The sequence below is a fragment of the Lacerta agilis genome, chromosome 8, assembly GCF_009819535.1.
Source record: "Lacerta agilis isolate rLacAgi1 chromosome 8, rLacAgi1.pri, whole genome shotgun sequence".
Lineage (NCBI taxonomy): Eukaryota > Metazoa > Chordata > Lepidosauria > Squamata > Lacertidae > Lacerta > Lacerta agilis.
This window is the reverse complement of record NC_046319.1, coordinates 30,854,421-30,868,873: the sequence shown is the minus strand read 5'-3', so window position 1 is coordinate 30,868,873 and position 14,453 is coordinate 30,854,421. Positions and strand designations below refer to the sequence as shown.

Sequence of the window (14,453 nt, the reverse complement as noted above, 5' to 3'; positions counted from 1 at the left end):
GGGTGGGGTGGGAGAGAGAGCAAAAAAGGATGGAAGTTCTTATGAACAGGAATAATAATAATTTTAAAAACAACATACCTTCTGGGCTTTCTCGAGGTTTACAAACAGCAGCTAGGAAAATCCAGGGTTGGAGAGAGAGAGAGAAAATAAGAACGAGAAGATGGTTAGAGCAGAATCTTGCATATACACAGATATCTAGTGAATTCTGACCAAGATCTAAGCTTCTTTCCCTCCCCGCGCCCTGTAAACCGTGCAAAAGAACTTACCATGTTTTGAGTGAAGTTTCCCCATCTCTCGGCATGAATCTGCAAACCCGAGGGCATCGGGAGTGGGCTTTAGGGCTGAGCTGGGGACATCACTGCCTGCTTGTTGGCTCTCTTGAACAACAACAACAACAACAATCTCTCAATTCCAAGAGGGTCCCTTTCCCTTCTTCTTTTTAGAAATCCATGTGCTCCGACCGTCCCCTTTCCTTGATTAAAGCAACGATGGAAAAGAGATATAGGCGGGGAGGAATGCACAGAGGAGCAGATCTATAGATAGATAGATGCACACTTGCAGCAGCAGCAGCAGCAAAAGCAGCTCTGAACTCAGCGCCCTGGCTGCGTCTCTCTCCTCTCCTCTCCTCTCGACTCAAGTCTCGCTTGTAACAGAGGCGGTTACAAAAGACCTTACTTCACCCACCGGGGAACATGATTGACACCTCATTGAGATTAGACCACTTGCAGGCAGCCTCTGGATTCCGATTGGAGCGGGGCGGCACATGAAAGGGAAGAAGGATCCTTTTGGAGTCTCCAAAAAAAATAAAAGGAGCGGGCGGCGGCGGCGGCTCCTTTGGTGTGTTTCATTTCCAGCCAGGCGCAGGCAGCAGAGCTCAGAGCCATAGAGGGAGGCCCCATTCCAGAGATGTCTCTCTCTCACTCACTCACTCACTCTTTCTCTCTCTCTCCCTCCTCACTACTTTCTTTCTCTCTGTGTGTGCTTTTTCTGCGTTGCTTTGGGGTTGACTAAGTCCCCCACCCCCGCTTCCCCATGATCCATCAGCCCCCTGCAACTTTTTTTGGGGAGGCCACTCAAGGAGCAATCCTGGGTGTGCCTACTCAGAAGTAGTCCCACTCAGTTCAAAGTAAATGGGTGTAGGCCTGAGGACTTAGTCTTTGTTCCCGCTTACTTGAGAGTAAGGCTTGGTTGGGCTTGCTTCTGAGTAGACACACACAGGACGGGAGGGGGTGTCAGGGAAGGGTGGAATTTATTTTATTTTTAAAGCTATTACTACTATTATTCCACCTTCCCTTCATCCCCCAAATGCTGCTTGCAATATATTTCAAGAAACGCAAAATGCGCACAAATGCAGCTGAGGAAATGCGGAAGCACCGTGCACGATTATAGTTATTTAAATAAATAAATAACTCAGTTCGAGGAACTGTTACATATTAATACATTGGTCTATGTTTTTACATTATTTTTCATAATGGTACTTAAACAAAAATGAGGGTTGCTGGTAGTGTCTTGGAGGAGGTGTGCCACCTTTTTTTAAAAAAAAAAAAGATAATACTTTGCAAGTTTGTTATTAAAGGTACATGTTAAGAAGCACAATCTAATATAAGGAGAAAACAATGGACAAAAACAAAGCAGTTAAGTGGGAAACCCTGGTTGTAGGGTATGTAGCTTATCACATTTTTCTACATTTGTAAACGGCATCTTACACTGCAATGGACATAAAATTCAGGATAATACGACAATCCCACACTTGCTTGAGTGTAAGCCCCACAGAACTAGGACTGCACTGTGTAACACAGTGTAAACAACTGCAATTTAAAACCATTGCTGTAACTTGAGAACACAACATTTTAAAATGATTCTAAAATCTGAGAAGCATAATTAACTATCACACACGAAAAACCTGTTGAAAGAGAAAGGAACCGTGAGTACAAAACCACACACATACAGAGCATAAATTAAAGATGTGTATATAGACACACACACAAACATATACATATACATAGTACTTAAATATCTGCTGTGGAAGCCCCCTATCCCAAGGTATGTGGGAGGCACTCAACTACAGATAGCTAGCTGCAAAGATCCTAACTTAGTGCTAGAGCATCTCCTAGGTCAGCTAAGTCTGGGAAAGACTCCCGTTTAAAACAGTCTAAAGCCTCTACTGGCTTGATTCACACATCTTACTGATTCATTTGACATTTCATTGTAATGCCATTGTACCCGTACCCGTCCCCATCCCCCCGCTGTACACTGCCTTTTATGCTTTATACAAAAGTATGGTTTATAAATGTTTTAAATAAATAAATAACACCCAGCCAACCATGGCTGTGTGTGTGAATGTGCCTGTGTGCGAGTCGTACTCATGGTAAAAATCGCATTTGCTTCATTCTTCATCCTTCTGTTTCTGTTCTACCTGGAGCTGATCCATGCTTTGGCTAATATTACGTGTGAATCCGGCCTTGTGGTTTGTCTTCCCCAGACAATGGAATCTTGGGGGCATCTTGTAGTTTGTCTGGGGCGAGACAAACCACAAACCCGGGTCACACATAGGCTAAGCCTTCAGAGTAGGTGTGAAGCTGGCATATTTTATTCTGCATTCAACATGGGCGTAGCCAGGATTTTTTTGGGGGGGGGGGCAGGACTTTGTTAGGGGGGCAGAACCACGTGATTGGACAGTTAAGTATTTTCTATTGTTTAACTTGGCTGCCCCCTCCCCCCCTTCGTTATGCCTATGCATTCACACTAGCCACAGTTTGGCTTAGCATTCCTCACAAACTATTGTATCAAAATACTGTGCTAGCTGGACCTATAGTCTATAATGCACCTTCCTGTATTTCACAGGAAAAACCCACTTTGTTTTATTTTTCTGTTACAAAATTGTACACTCATAAATAATCAAACTTGATATGACTGGCAAAAAAATGGTCACTGAGGGGTAAAGTACTAAACATATTTACAGTACATAACAATGAAACAACCTCAGAGTAAAGCAGCTCAGAGAATTCTTCAGTAAATCAACTTGGAAAGCACAAAATAATAGCAGTGAGCTAGGAAAGACTACTTTTGTGCATTCTCAAGAAGTAGCTTATTCTTCGTTTTAATTTGCCTCCATGTTTTCCAAGGTTTGGCCATGAGTGCATATGTGGCATTCAGAAATCAAACCAAGCTCCAGTAAATAAATTTATTCTCTCCCGGGCCTGGGCATACAGGTTGTTGATGGGGACCCGATATACTTAAGGATTAGCTCCACGGTTAACATCCAATTTTCAGATCAACATTTTAACACAAAACTAGACGTTTTTAGAGATGCTCCAGTGGAAGGTAGGTACTCAGTGAAGGCCCCTCCACTCCCAATTCCACCTGAAATGAAAATCGGGCTGAAATTGGGGGTTTGGTTCAAGTAGAAGCATTTCCTCAAATCAAGGGAAGACTTTCAGGTATCCATCTACTGACCAAGCCATTAGCTTAATGAGAAAACTAGGGAAGAAGGGAGTGGCAATAATCTTTTCATCTCTTGTGTAAACAAACAACCAGTTTATTAAGCAGTTTGCACACACACAGTAGCAAATTACCACTTTGCTAAACGGCTACCTGTCTTCATCCAGACTCACCCTTTGAAGGAATGGAGCAATGCTTAGTATGGCAACAGATATAACAAACAAGAAATTCAGGACTACATAGGAAGCTGTCTTCTACTTAGTCAGCCCTTGGGTCCATTTTTGCTCAATACTGTGATGGGGGGGTTAGGAGCCCCTGTGTGAAATTTCAGTGGTGGCTCCATTGGGCGTTGCTGCTTTATGCCACCTTAATCTAGTAAAGCCACGGTAGAGCAAGGATAGTGGCACCGGAAGTAAGAGAGGATCCACCTGAAGTTGTTTTGGCAGTGGTGCCTTCAAACCAGAAGCCAATCCTGGTAATTCTTCAAAGATTTACTAAACTTTTCTATTGCAGTGGCTGGGGAGTGGAAGTGTAAATTCCCGAGGGGTTGGCTTGGCTGCCTCACTTTAAGCATCAGATAAGATGCTAAAGCCTTTAACGCAGCTGGCTTAGTTATCTCCCTCTGTTACACTGAACTTCATTTTATTCTGCTATTGGCTTTATCGTATGAAACCAATTTAGTCATTTGGACTGTTTTGACTGTGATTTATGTACTCGGTGAACTTTTCGTAAGCCCCCCTACCTCACACCCCTTTGAGCTTATAAATAAAGCAGGATATAATTTTTAAAGAGAGAGAGAGAGAGAGAGAGGAGAGAGAAGAAAGAAAGAAAGGAGAAGTAAAAAGAAAGAAAGAAGAAAAAAAAAAGAAAGAAAAAAAAAAAAAAAAAGAAAGAAGAAAAAAAAAAAAAGAAAGAAAGAAAGAAAAAAGAAAAGAAAGAAAAAAGAAGAAAAAGAAAAAAAAAAGAAAGAAAAAAAAAGAAGAAAGAAAAAAGAAGAAAAGAAAGAAAAGAAAAGAAAGAAAGAAAGAAAGAAAGAAAGAAAGAAAGAAAGAAAGAAAGAAAGAAGAAAGAAAAGAAAGAAAGAAAGAAAGAAAGAAAGAAAGAAATGCAAATTGGCGATTCATTCCCAGAGTAGGTTGGTGGCTTCCCCTTCTGCCATTTTACAAGCTGCATAGGAAAAGGGCACACAAACCTGATCAAGGGGTTGGAGAACACTCCCCTCTGAGGGACAGAATGTTTGAGGCTTTTCAGCTTAGAGAAAAGGCATGTAAGAGGAGACATGATAGAGGTGTATAAAATTATACGTGATATGGAGAAAGTGGAAAGAGCAGTAGTACCCAGTGAGGTGACACAGGTAGGGCACAATTGTCTTCCAGATTTCCAACAGTGAGCTGCTGTCGCTTATTGAGAGGGAGATATGAGGGACAGGACACAGGGAGCTTGTGTGGAGCAGCGCAGTGGAGCCAATCCAATGTTCCACCGTGCAAGCTCCCCGCACAACATAACTCCCCCTCGGCCTTGGTAAGCACCAGCAGCCCACTATGTTGCGAAGCATGGAGTGTAATGGTGCACCACCTCACCAGCTACTACTGAGGTAGACAATGCTCTCTCTCTCTCTCTCTCTCTCTCTCTCTCTCTCTCTCTCTCTACTGGAACTAGGAATTGTTCCATGAAATGGATGTTGGAAGACCAAGGACAGACCAAGAAAAGTACTTCTTCAGATAGTGCATAGCTGAGTTTGCTCTCACAAGATGGAGTCGAGACGTCCAGATCCAGCGACTTGGCTGGCTTTAAAAGAGGATTGGACAAATTAATGGAGGATAAGGCTGGCAGTGGCCACCAGCTACAACACTAGCTGCATTCCACCTCCACGTATGGAAGAAGAAGAAGAAGAAGAGTTTGGATTTGATATCCCTCTTTATCACTCCCCTAAGGAGTCTCAAGGTGGCTAACAATCTTCTTTCCCTTCCTCCCCACAACAAACACTGTGAGGTGAGTGAGGCTGAGAGACTCAGAGAAGTGTGACTAGCCCAAGGTCACCCAGCAGCTGCATGTGGAATAGTGGGGAATCGAACCCGGTTCACCAGATTATGAGTCCACCGCTCTTAACCACTACACCACACTGGCTAGCACTATGCCTCTGAGTACCAGCTACTAGGAATCACATGTGGGGATAGCACTGTTGCACTTGGGTCTCGTAGCAGCTTTGAGTTGACCACGTGAGAACAGGATGCTAGACTAGATAGGCCCTTGGCTTGATCTAGTAGGGCTCTTCTGTGTACTTAGGAACTGGTTGTGTGAAGATAGGCTAGGTTAGAAACTGTGCCCTACAGCTACAGATACAACATGTTATATGGGAGAATATCCGTCTTTCTTTTTCTTTTTAACAACAACCTTGTAGCTGGTCATTACTTCCCGTTTTATGAAAATCGCATTTCCTTGGGGGGGATTCAGCTAAGAGAGATAAAAGAGAAGCAAATGCTTATGAGTTCAATTCTTTTGAAAGTAAGGAGAGAAGAAAAGGAAGAGGGAGGTTTCACTACCTTCCAAGCCATCAACTCATGCTATGCAAAAGAAATCTGGAAACAGGCCCAGCCTAAAACATTCCTGTCTGTTCATTTTCAAAAATTCCATGAAAGTTTCAAAGTGGTTGGATCTGGAGCTCACCTGGAGAAAGCAGAGAAAAGAGATTATGAAATAGCCAAATTCTTCGATTTTTATTTTATTTTAAAAATCCCTTCACAGCCTGCAGTCAGCCCTGAGCCAATAAATAAAACACAGACGACCCTAATGAACAATGATGTTTGATTTCCATAATATTTTAACAAGAGATAATGTGATCCTGTCCTCAGAGATTCCCCAGACATTTTGCATCACACAAATCCTCTTTTCCCCCTGCCTCTTGGCAAAGGCTACAACTATTTCACAACCTGGGTTGCCAAGAAAGGGGGGTGACAGGAATATGTGGATGTCAGCTGAAAACATTTGATCTGGTGGCAGGTGATCTCACGTTTGGTCCAGGGCCATAAATCCTCTCAGAACCCTGTAACATACTGGATGAATTGGGTCATATTTCTTCATAGCACACCTTCATGGAGGTAAGGTTTGTCTGGAGCAGTGTGACTCTTTTCTGGCTGAGCTCCCACCCTTATCCCATGATTGCTGTATTCCCACCTCTGTATTCAGAAATGTTCATAGAAAGTTGCCACATACCAGGTCAGAAGAGATGACTGACAGTGGCTCTCCATTGTTTCAGGTAGGGTTCTCTCCCAGCCCTACCTGGAACTGCTGGGTATTGAATGTAGGACTTTCTGCATGCAGAGCACGTGCCCTACCAATGGGGGGGAGAGGGAAAAAGGAAAAGAAACAACCCATTGAGAGAGCCAGTGGGGTGCAGTGATCATAGTGTCAAACTTGGAGACTAGGGCTCAAATTCCCACATACCCATGACATTCACTGGATGACTTTGGGCAAATCACTTTCTCTCAGCCTAACCTAACTCACAGGTTTTAAGGATAAGATTGTGTGGGATGGGGGAGAGGGAACCATGTGCATCACTTTACTCCTTGGAGTAAAGATGGGGTATAAATCTGTTTTCATTGCACTACGATTATGATCTCTGTATTTATTTCATAAAATTTCTATACTGTTTGATTGTAGAAAGCCTCAAAGCAGTTGACAAAGAGAATAAGACAATGGCATTTTCAATCAAAACAATTAAAACACTCGGAAAACTAAAAACCAGCAATAAACTAAGAACACGCCAGCATCCTAGAGAACTAGGTAGGCTTGTCTAAACAATAATGTTTTTCAGAAGTGCCAAAAAGAATAGAAGTGAAGGTGCCTGCCTGATATTGATAGTGGGTGCTGCGACACTAAAAGATTGATTTCTTGCAGTTGTGGAATAATACAGCTGTGGAGCTGTGGTAGTGTGTTTTCCTGCCATTGTTTCCAATTGGAGGGAAATTCTTAGAACACAAAGAGATAAAGAGATGGGATGTGCAAAAGCGCTGTTCTATCCTTACATCCGCCTTGCCGGCGTGGACTCAGAAGGGCATTGGATGGGGCATTTCAATTGCCTTTGGTTCTTTCCCCCTCCCTCCCTGCTTGAGGGTCGCAGCCTAAATGTATCAATGAAAACAATTCCTCACATACAGTAAATCCTGAGGCCTTAACTCTGTATTTGTTCAGGCATCTTCCGGCTTCAATGGAATTTGGACCAAAGGATGTCAAAAACAAGCGGGCTCTGAGGATTGGAGGAGCTGGGTGGGGGGTCACAGTATAATTACAATGACATTTCGTAACCACAGGGTCTTTCAAATACACAAAGTCTTTTGTTTCTCTCTCTTCTTCTTCTTCTCCTCTCTCCCCCCCCCCCCAATTTCAATGGAGCATGTTAAGAAGTGATGTGTAGTAAAATATCAGAGTAAAGCACACCATTCATAAAACTGTAATAATGATTAAAGGGGCCTCTCATGTAACCCTGTGACCGCAGTGGAATTTTTTCGAAGGGTTGAAATCTGTGACGCAGACGGAGGGGTGGCTGTTGTTTTTCCCCCCCATTGCCCTTTCATTAGTGCAGAGCGCGCAAAAACTCTTGCAAAGGGGCTGACGCTGAAAGAAAGCCCTTTTGAACCCCTCATGCAATATAAACCTGTTCCCATCTGATGATGGGAAATTAAATTTGTGCCAGAGTTAAAATAATGCAAAAAGATCGCACTCTTGAACTTTTACATGCTCATTAAAAGAGAGAGAGAGAGAGAGATTATTTGTAGTAGAAAACGTATGCGTGTAGATTTGGATGGGGGAAATAAATGTATAAATAATGTTGGAAGAAAGGAAATTGCTTTCTTGCTGCTCTGGAAAGAAAGGGGAGCAGAGAAAGAGGAAGGAAGCCGTACAAAACACCACACACCAGGCAGCATGAGTTTGGTATTGTCTGCAATCGGGATGACTGTTCTATGGTTTGATTGTTTGAAAAGCTGCCATCTGGTTAAAAAAATAGGCATATCCAGCACCAGCTGGATGTCAAGGGCCCCCAGTTGCTCTGAAGGGTCCCAGGTTAGCCTGCTCCAGCTATGTCACCTTGCTGAGTCCTTGGTTGGCTGTTTAAACTGGGGGCAGCAGGACAAGGTGCCACTTTTGAATGAGCGCCAGGTTTGCCTCCCATTGGCAGTGGCCACCCGCCATTTAAAAATACATAAAATGCAATGCTCCATTCTACAGATCTATGAAAATTTCCCATAGATCTATGGACTGACGCAGTTCAGAGTTCAGAAGCAGCAGACCTTTGAATACCAGGCTTTGCCATGTGTGGAATTATTTATGGCATTTGTATGCTGCCTCCCCATAACATAAAGTTCTCTGAGTGTGTATAATAACTACAGTATGTGAAAAACACTTAGAATCATAGAATTGTAGAGTTGGAAGTGAACCCAAGGGTCATCTAGTCCAACCCCTTGCAGTGCAGGAATCTTTTTCCTAAGGTGGGGCTCAAACCCTGAGATTAAGAGTCTCATGCTTTGCTAACTGAGTTATCCCACCTACAAAAAGTGAAATAGAAAACCAGTAAGATGGGAAGTAAAGACATAGAACTTGCTGCACCCTGAAAATGAATAACAGATTTAAAAAACAAAGGCCCATGTTACCTGCCATTTAAAAGCTGAAAACATAAGAAACTGTCTTAAATGGGTCCCATTGGTCCATGTAGCTCATTAATCTCTACAGTAATGGACAGTGGCTCTCTTGGGTTCCAGGCAGGAGTCTCTCCCAGATATTGAGAAACAGAACCTGGAACCTTCTGTATGCAAAGCAGATGCTCTATCACTGAACTACAGACCTTCTGGGTGAACCTGGCACTGACCTGGCCTATCTTTAGAACAGATTTATAGATTAATGAAAGGACCATGGTGTATTCCAACAAGGCAGTTCTTACGATCTCCAGCATTCACTAAAATATACAAAATTTAAAAAAATACAAAGACTCGTAGACATAACATAAATATGTACAATTAGGATTTTCCAGCTGATTATACTCAAAAAGGAAAAACCAGGACACCCCAAATGTTGTTACAAAAACCACACACACACAAAACAACCTCACAAATTTTTGATTGACTTGCCTAAGATCCAGGACAAAGCACTGCCTTTTTGAAATTCCCCAGGGATGTCAATTCCACTTTTGAAATCCCGGTAATGTCTGGGAAAATCGGGATGTATGGCAGCCCTAATTATACCTCAGATACAGCTCCTTAGATCATATATATGGTATGCACTTTCTCCCAACCAAGGCAAGATAGGAGATCCATTATTGTAGCATTAGTTAGGTATAACTGGCCAAATGTCAATTCCCTAAACACTGCTGCAGTGCTAGAAGACCAAAAGTATGTCTATGGAATCCCATTCTAAGCTACATTGTGCTGCTGTGATGTTACACTGTGCTCTGCAGGTGTGAGGCTGAACTTACAATGGAGCGAAGTCCATGCTTGCTTATTTATAACATTTGCATTGTGTCTTTCTTCCATGGAGCTCAGGGTTCCCAGGTGGTTTCCCATCCAGATGCTGACCAGACCCTGACATGCTTAGCTTCAGAAATGATGCTGCTTCAAGTGCTTTCACACCATTCCTTGGGGCTATAGAATTCAATTCAATTCATTTTTATTACGGTCGAAGACCAGCTCTTAGGGCTATAGAAATAAAGTGAAAGAAACACGGACCCTCTAAACTTCATAACGAAACGCTTCCCCAACTAGAACGAACATAAACAAAGGTGATTCAGTGTCCAGGGTTTGCTTCTCATCCCCTAAAGAACAACAGAACAGAGATGGAGTTTCATTTTGCTTAAGGGGGGGACACCAAGAAAGATAATTTATCACTATCACCTTCTATTAATACAATCAGTAGGCACACATTGATTGGAATATGGGGAGGACATTATGTAGTCTGCCTCTTGACCCAACCAAAAACAGGAAATGCGGTATTAATAATTAGTAGTGCTGTAACTTGAACAAACAAATATTTGACAGTCTGTTGGAAGCAATTGGAAGGATTTCAACAATTATATTACATTCCCAGAAACTGACAGTATAATTGTGATGCTAGAGATCCTCCAAAAGGGTCTTACAGTACCCAGAATTATCTGAGGGAGGAAATGTGCTTTAAATGTACTGTATACTGTAATATGTACTCGACCTTAGCATGTAGCTTGCTCCCAGCTCATCTGTTAATAGATTGAAGGATATGTCATATTCTACCTATAAGTAGTGGCTTACTGAAGACTCATAGCAACAAGAATATGAAATAAATATAGGAGGAAAAGCAGAATGTTCCTTTGACTAACTGGCCCTGTAGGTTCCTTTGTTGAAATCAGGTGACAACCTGTCATCAAATACATGGGGTCAAAGAGGTACTACTAAGGTGATGATATAACCACACTTTTATGTACGGCAGACAGATCAGGCAAAAACATTTCACCGTAATCAAAGGGATCCTTATTTTATCCTAGAACAATCTCAGGCTCCGATGAGAGAGAGAGAGAGAGAGAGAGAGAGAGAGAGAGAGAGAGAGGTGCTGTCCCGAGACAGCTGCTCTTTTCAAGTTACAGGAGGAAGGAGAGCAACCAGAGAACCAGAGAATTTTAATGAAGACTTAGTACAGTACAGTACTTGGATGCTTTGCAAGTGAACCTGTCCAGAAGCTCACAGAGCAAAAAGGGAAATGCGTTGTAAAAACTCACTCTGTAGTGATGCATTAGTGACCCATTCTCTGCAGAAAGTTAATTCTTGGTGTGATATGTTGTGATGGTGAAAATTTAAATATTCCTCAGGAGACAGAAACTGTGGCAGCAGCCCTTTCCGGAAACGTTAAGTAGCTGAGCTGACTGTGATGATACACCTTCTGTTTTCTTCTTAAGTTATCTTTCTCATTCATTCTGCTTTTATTTCAACCCACATTAATGCAATAACCTTTGCTTATTCTGGTTCCTGCTTCTCTGACATCCCCACACACCTCTGGCTGCTATGTTTTTCTCTTTCTTGAAGTAATGATATGAGTGATCCCACCTAATCAGGGATCACGTACTCAACACAACAATGCCCCAGTGCAACACTATATAGGCCACGTTCACACCATACATTTAAAGCACGATGGCACGACTTTAAACACTCATGGTTTCCCCCAAAGAATTCTGGGAGCTGTAGTTGTTAATGGTGCCGAGAGTTGTTAGGACACACACACACACAACCAACCTGAGAATTGTAGCTCAGTGTGGGGAACGAGGAATCTCCAAACAACTCTTAGCACCCTTAACAAACTACAGCTCCCAGAACCCTCCCCTTCCACCACAAAACAACTCTAAGCCATCAGCTAACATACCAGGCTGCAAGAGGTCTTTCTTTAAGCTATATGGGACATCAGATAATCTCATTCATAGAATGCGTTACTTTTTTAAAAAAAACAACAACAACAACAACAACCCAGAAACACTAGGATTATTTATTTATTTAAAACAAAATGTTCCCATTCAAGTCTTGTTTTCTCCCTGCTTCCTGCAAGTATTTTTTTGCTGAAATGAGGTTTCCTCCCTTAACTTACTGTTATTTGCTGAGAAAGTAGAAAACTTAACTTTCACCAGCAATCATGCATGGTATATTACGCTGAAAACAAAAGAAAAATTGGGAGTTGGGGCATGGGGGGGGGTTTGGAGCAGTTTCAGGACTTCAATAATACTTTAGCATCTAAAGAAATGACAAGGGAGGAAGTTTTAATATAGATGAGGCTTTTTTATTTGCATTTCTTAACAATAAGGGTGGTTTATACTCCACCTGGCGTCTTTTCTCACATCACCTTTTATGAGCTTCTCTCCGAGACAAGTATCTTTGTACAAAGGGTTTCCTCTCCCTCCCTCTCCTCCTGTTCTAACTCTCTACCAGGCTTCAGTATACAAGCACAAAGGAAGCATTGAAAGAAACACAGTAGGACATCTCCTTTGATCTTATGTTCTAATAACTTGTGTATGTTTGTGTCCAAAAACAATGCTCAGAGGGTGTTTCTCTCCCCCCCCCCTCCCCAACTTCTCTAGTGAACTGTTTGCTTGTTGCCTCTGCCACCACTTAAAGGAAAGGGTTTTCATCACAGGGCAAGAGTTAAACGTTTAATTTTAGCCAGGCAAAAGTGGGTTGTTGTTATTTTTTAATACAAATGAAAGCGCGTGAACAAGAGACTGTAAATGCTAATAATTGCTTTAGTGTCTACAGAAAAGCATCTTCAGACTGACAGCAGATGTGGGATCACGTGTGTCCCGTCTGCCACTTGATGGCTCTAGATCCAGTGGCGAGGAACTTCGGAAATGAGCCCTGGCAAATCCAAGTACTGCAGATACAGGAGAGGGACTGGGGCTCAGTGGTTAGAGCACCTGATTTGTATGCCGAAGGTCCCAGGTTCAATCTCCGGCATCTCCAGGAAGGGCTGAGGAGAGACTGCTGCTAGCAAAGAGCAAAAAGCAAAAAGCAGGATGGACAAGAAGCCAGCTGGCTTCTGCAGAGGTCTGTCACCTACTGCATGGGAGGAAAAAAACACACTAACAGGTAGGAATGGATGGCCCAGGCTGAGAAAAGTGAGGTTGGCAAGTAGGATGAGGCAACCCAAATGATCCTGAGAATAAAGCAACTCAAGTATGAAGAAAGTTCGCAGCATTTCTTAGTATAGAGAAAAGGCGAGAAAGCGGCAACATGATAGAAGTTTATAAAATTATGCATGGAATGGAAAGAGTAGATAAAGAAAGGTTTTTCTCCCTCTCTCATAACAATAGAACTCATGGACATCCAATGAAGCTGAATGTTGGAAAATTCAGGATAACTAAAAGAAAGTACTTCATCACACAGCTGAACTGTGGAGTTTGCACCCACAGGAGGCAGTGATGGCCACCAACTTGGATGGCTTTAAAAGAGATTGGACAAATTCATGGGGGAAAGACTCTCAATGCTTACAAGCCATGATGAAGGAAATACTAGTTGCTGGAACTGCAAGATGGGAAAGTATTCTTGGGCTCAGGTCCCGCTTGCAGGCTTCTCACAGGTCGGCCACTGTGAGAACAGGATGCTGGACTAGACAGGCCACTGTAATGTCATCAATTGTCTACCCAAGTGTTGTGGACCCACTCTTGCTCTGTGGCCCCTCCAGGAACTGCTTCCTCTTCACATGGGGCTGGGGGGCGGCTCCCGCACAGGGTGGTACAGAGAGTGAAAAAGCTGCGCAATACTGAAAAGTGAGCCAGCTTCTGGCACTGACTCTCCCTGCCATCAGATCTATCTCTGCCTACCACTGGCTGCGGCATGGTTGTCTATGCCTCATGATGGGTGGTAGTTCCTGTTTGTGGAATGCCCTCCCATGTGACATGCATCCACTTCCCTCATTGCCAATTTGCAGGATAAATTTAAAGGCATTCTTGTTTACGTAGGCATTTGATAGCTGAAAGAGGCTGGCCACTTGATGGTATGGTATTGCTTTGTAAATGTTTTTAGATGTTCTGTTTTTTATGTTGTAAATGTGTTTTTATTTCATTTAAGATATATGTTTTGATGTTTGCTCCCCTGGGTTCATTGGGAAGAAGGGCGGGATACAAATTTATTAATGAATACACTCGGGGGGGGGATTCCCCACTCCTGCCTCCAGGATTTACCCAGCTAACTCTGAAGTCCAAAGTTGTTGTAGGACTCACCCACACTTCCTCTTGTCCTGCTGCTTTTCCCCGTGGAAAACCACTCTTTAGCGCTTAGTTGGAACAAACAGCAATTCTGGTTTTCTCCAGAGGTTTTCTCCAATTCAGCACTAAAAAGTGGGGTTTTCCTGAGAAAGGAGCGGGGCAAGGGGGAAATCACTCAGATTTGTGCTTTCTAGGCACAGGACAAGGGGAGGTAGGGATGAGCTTCTAATCCATGCCTAATTTTTCGTGGAGGGTAGAAACTTGGGTAGCATTCTTAGGCACACATTCTTGGAAGTGAGCTCTACTACTT

General features: G+C 42.8%; 1 protein-coding gene across 2 annotated transcripts in view; it reads right to left on the bottom strand.

Annotated features, from left to right (window-relative positions):
- The window catches only part of NKD1 (NKD inhibitor of WNT signaling pathway 1), a 127,912-nt gene extending 127,102 nt beyond the window's left edge, over positions 1-810 (bottom strand). For both annotated transcript variants that reach the window (XM_033156768.1, XM_033156769.1), the window contains exons 1-2: positions 267-810; positions 79-111 (exon numbers count right to left, since the gene is read on the bottom strand). In XM_033156768.1, coding sequence (XP_033012659.1) covers positions 79-111; positions 267-291 — 58 coding nt within the window. In that variant the 5' untranslated portion in view covers positions 292-810. The remainder of the gene's footprint in view (positions 1-78; positions 112-266) is intronic.
- Between the last annotated feature and the right edge of the window lie 13,643 nt (positions 811-14,453).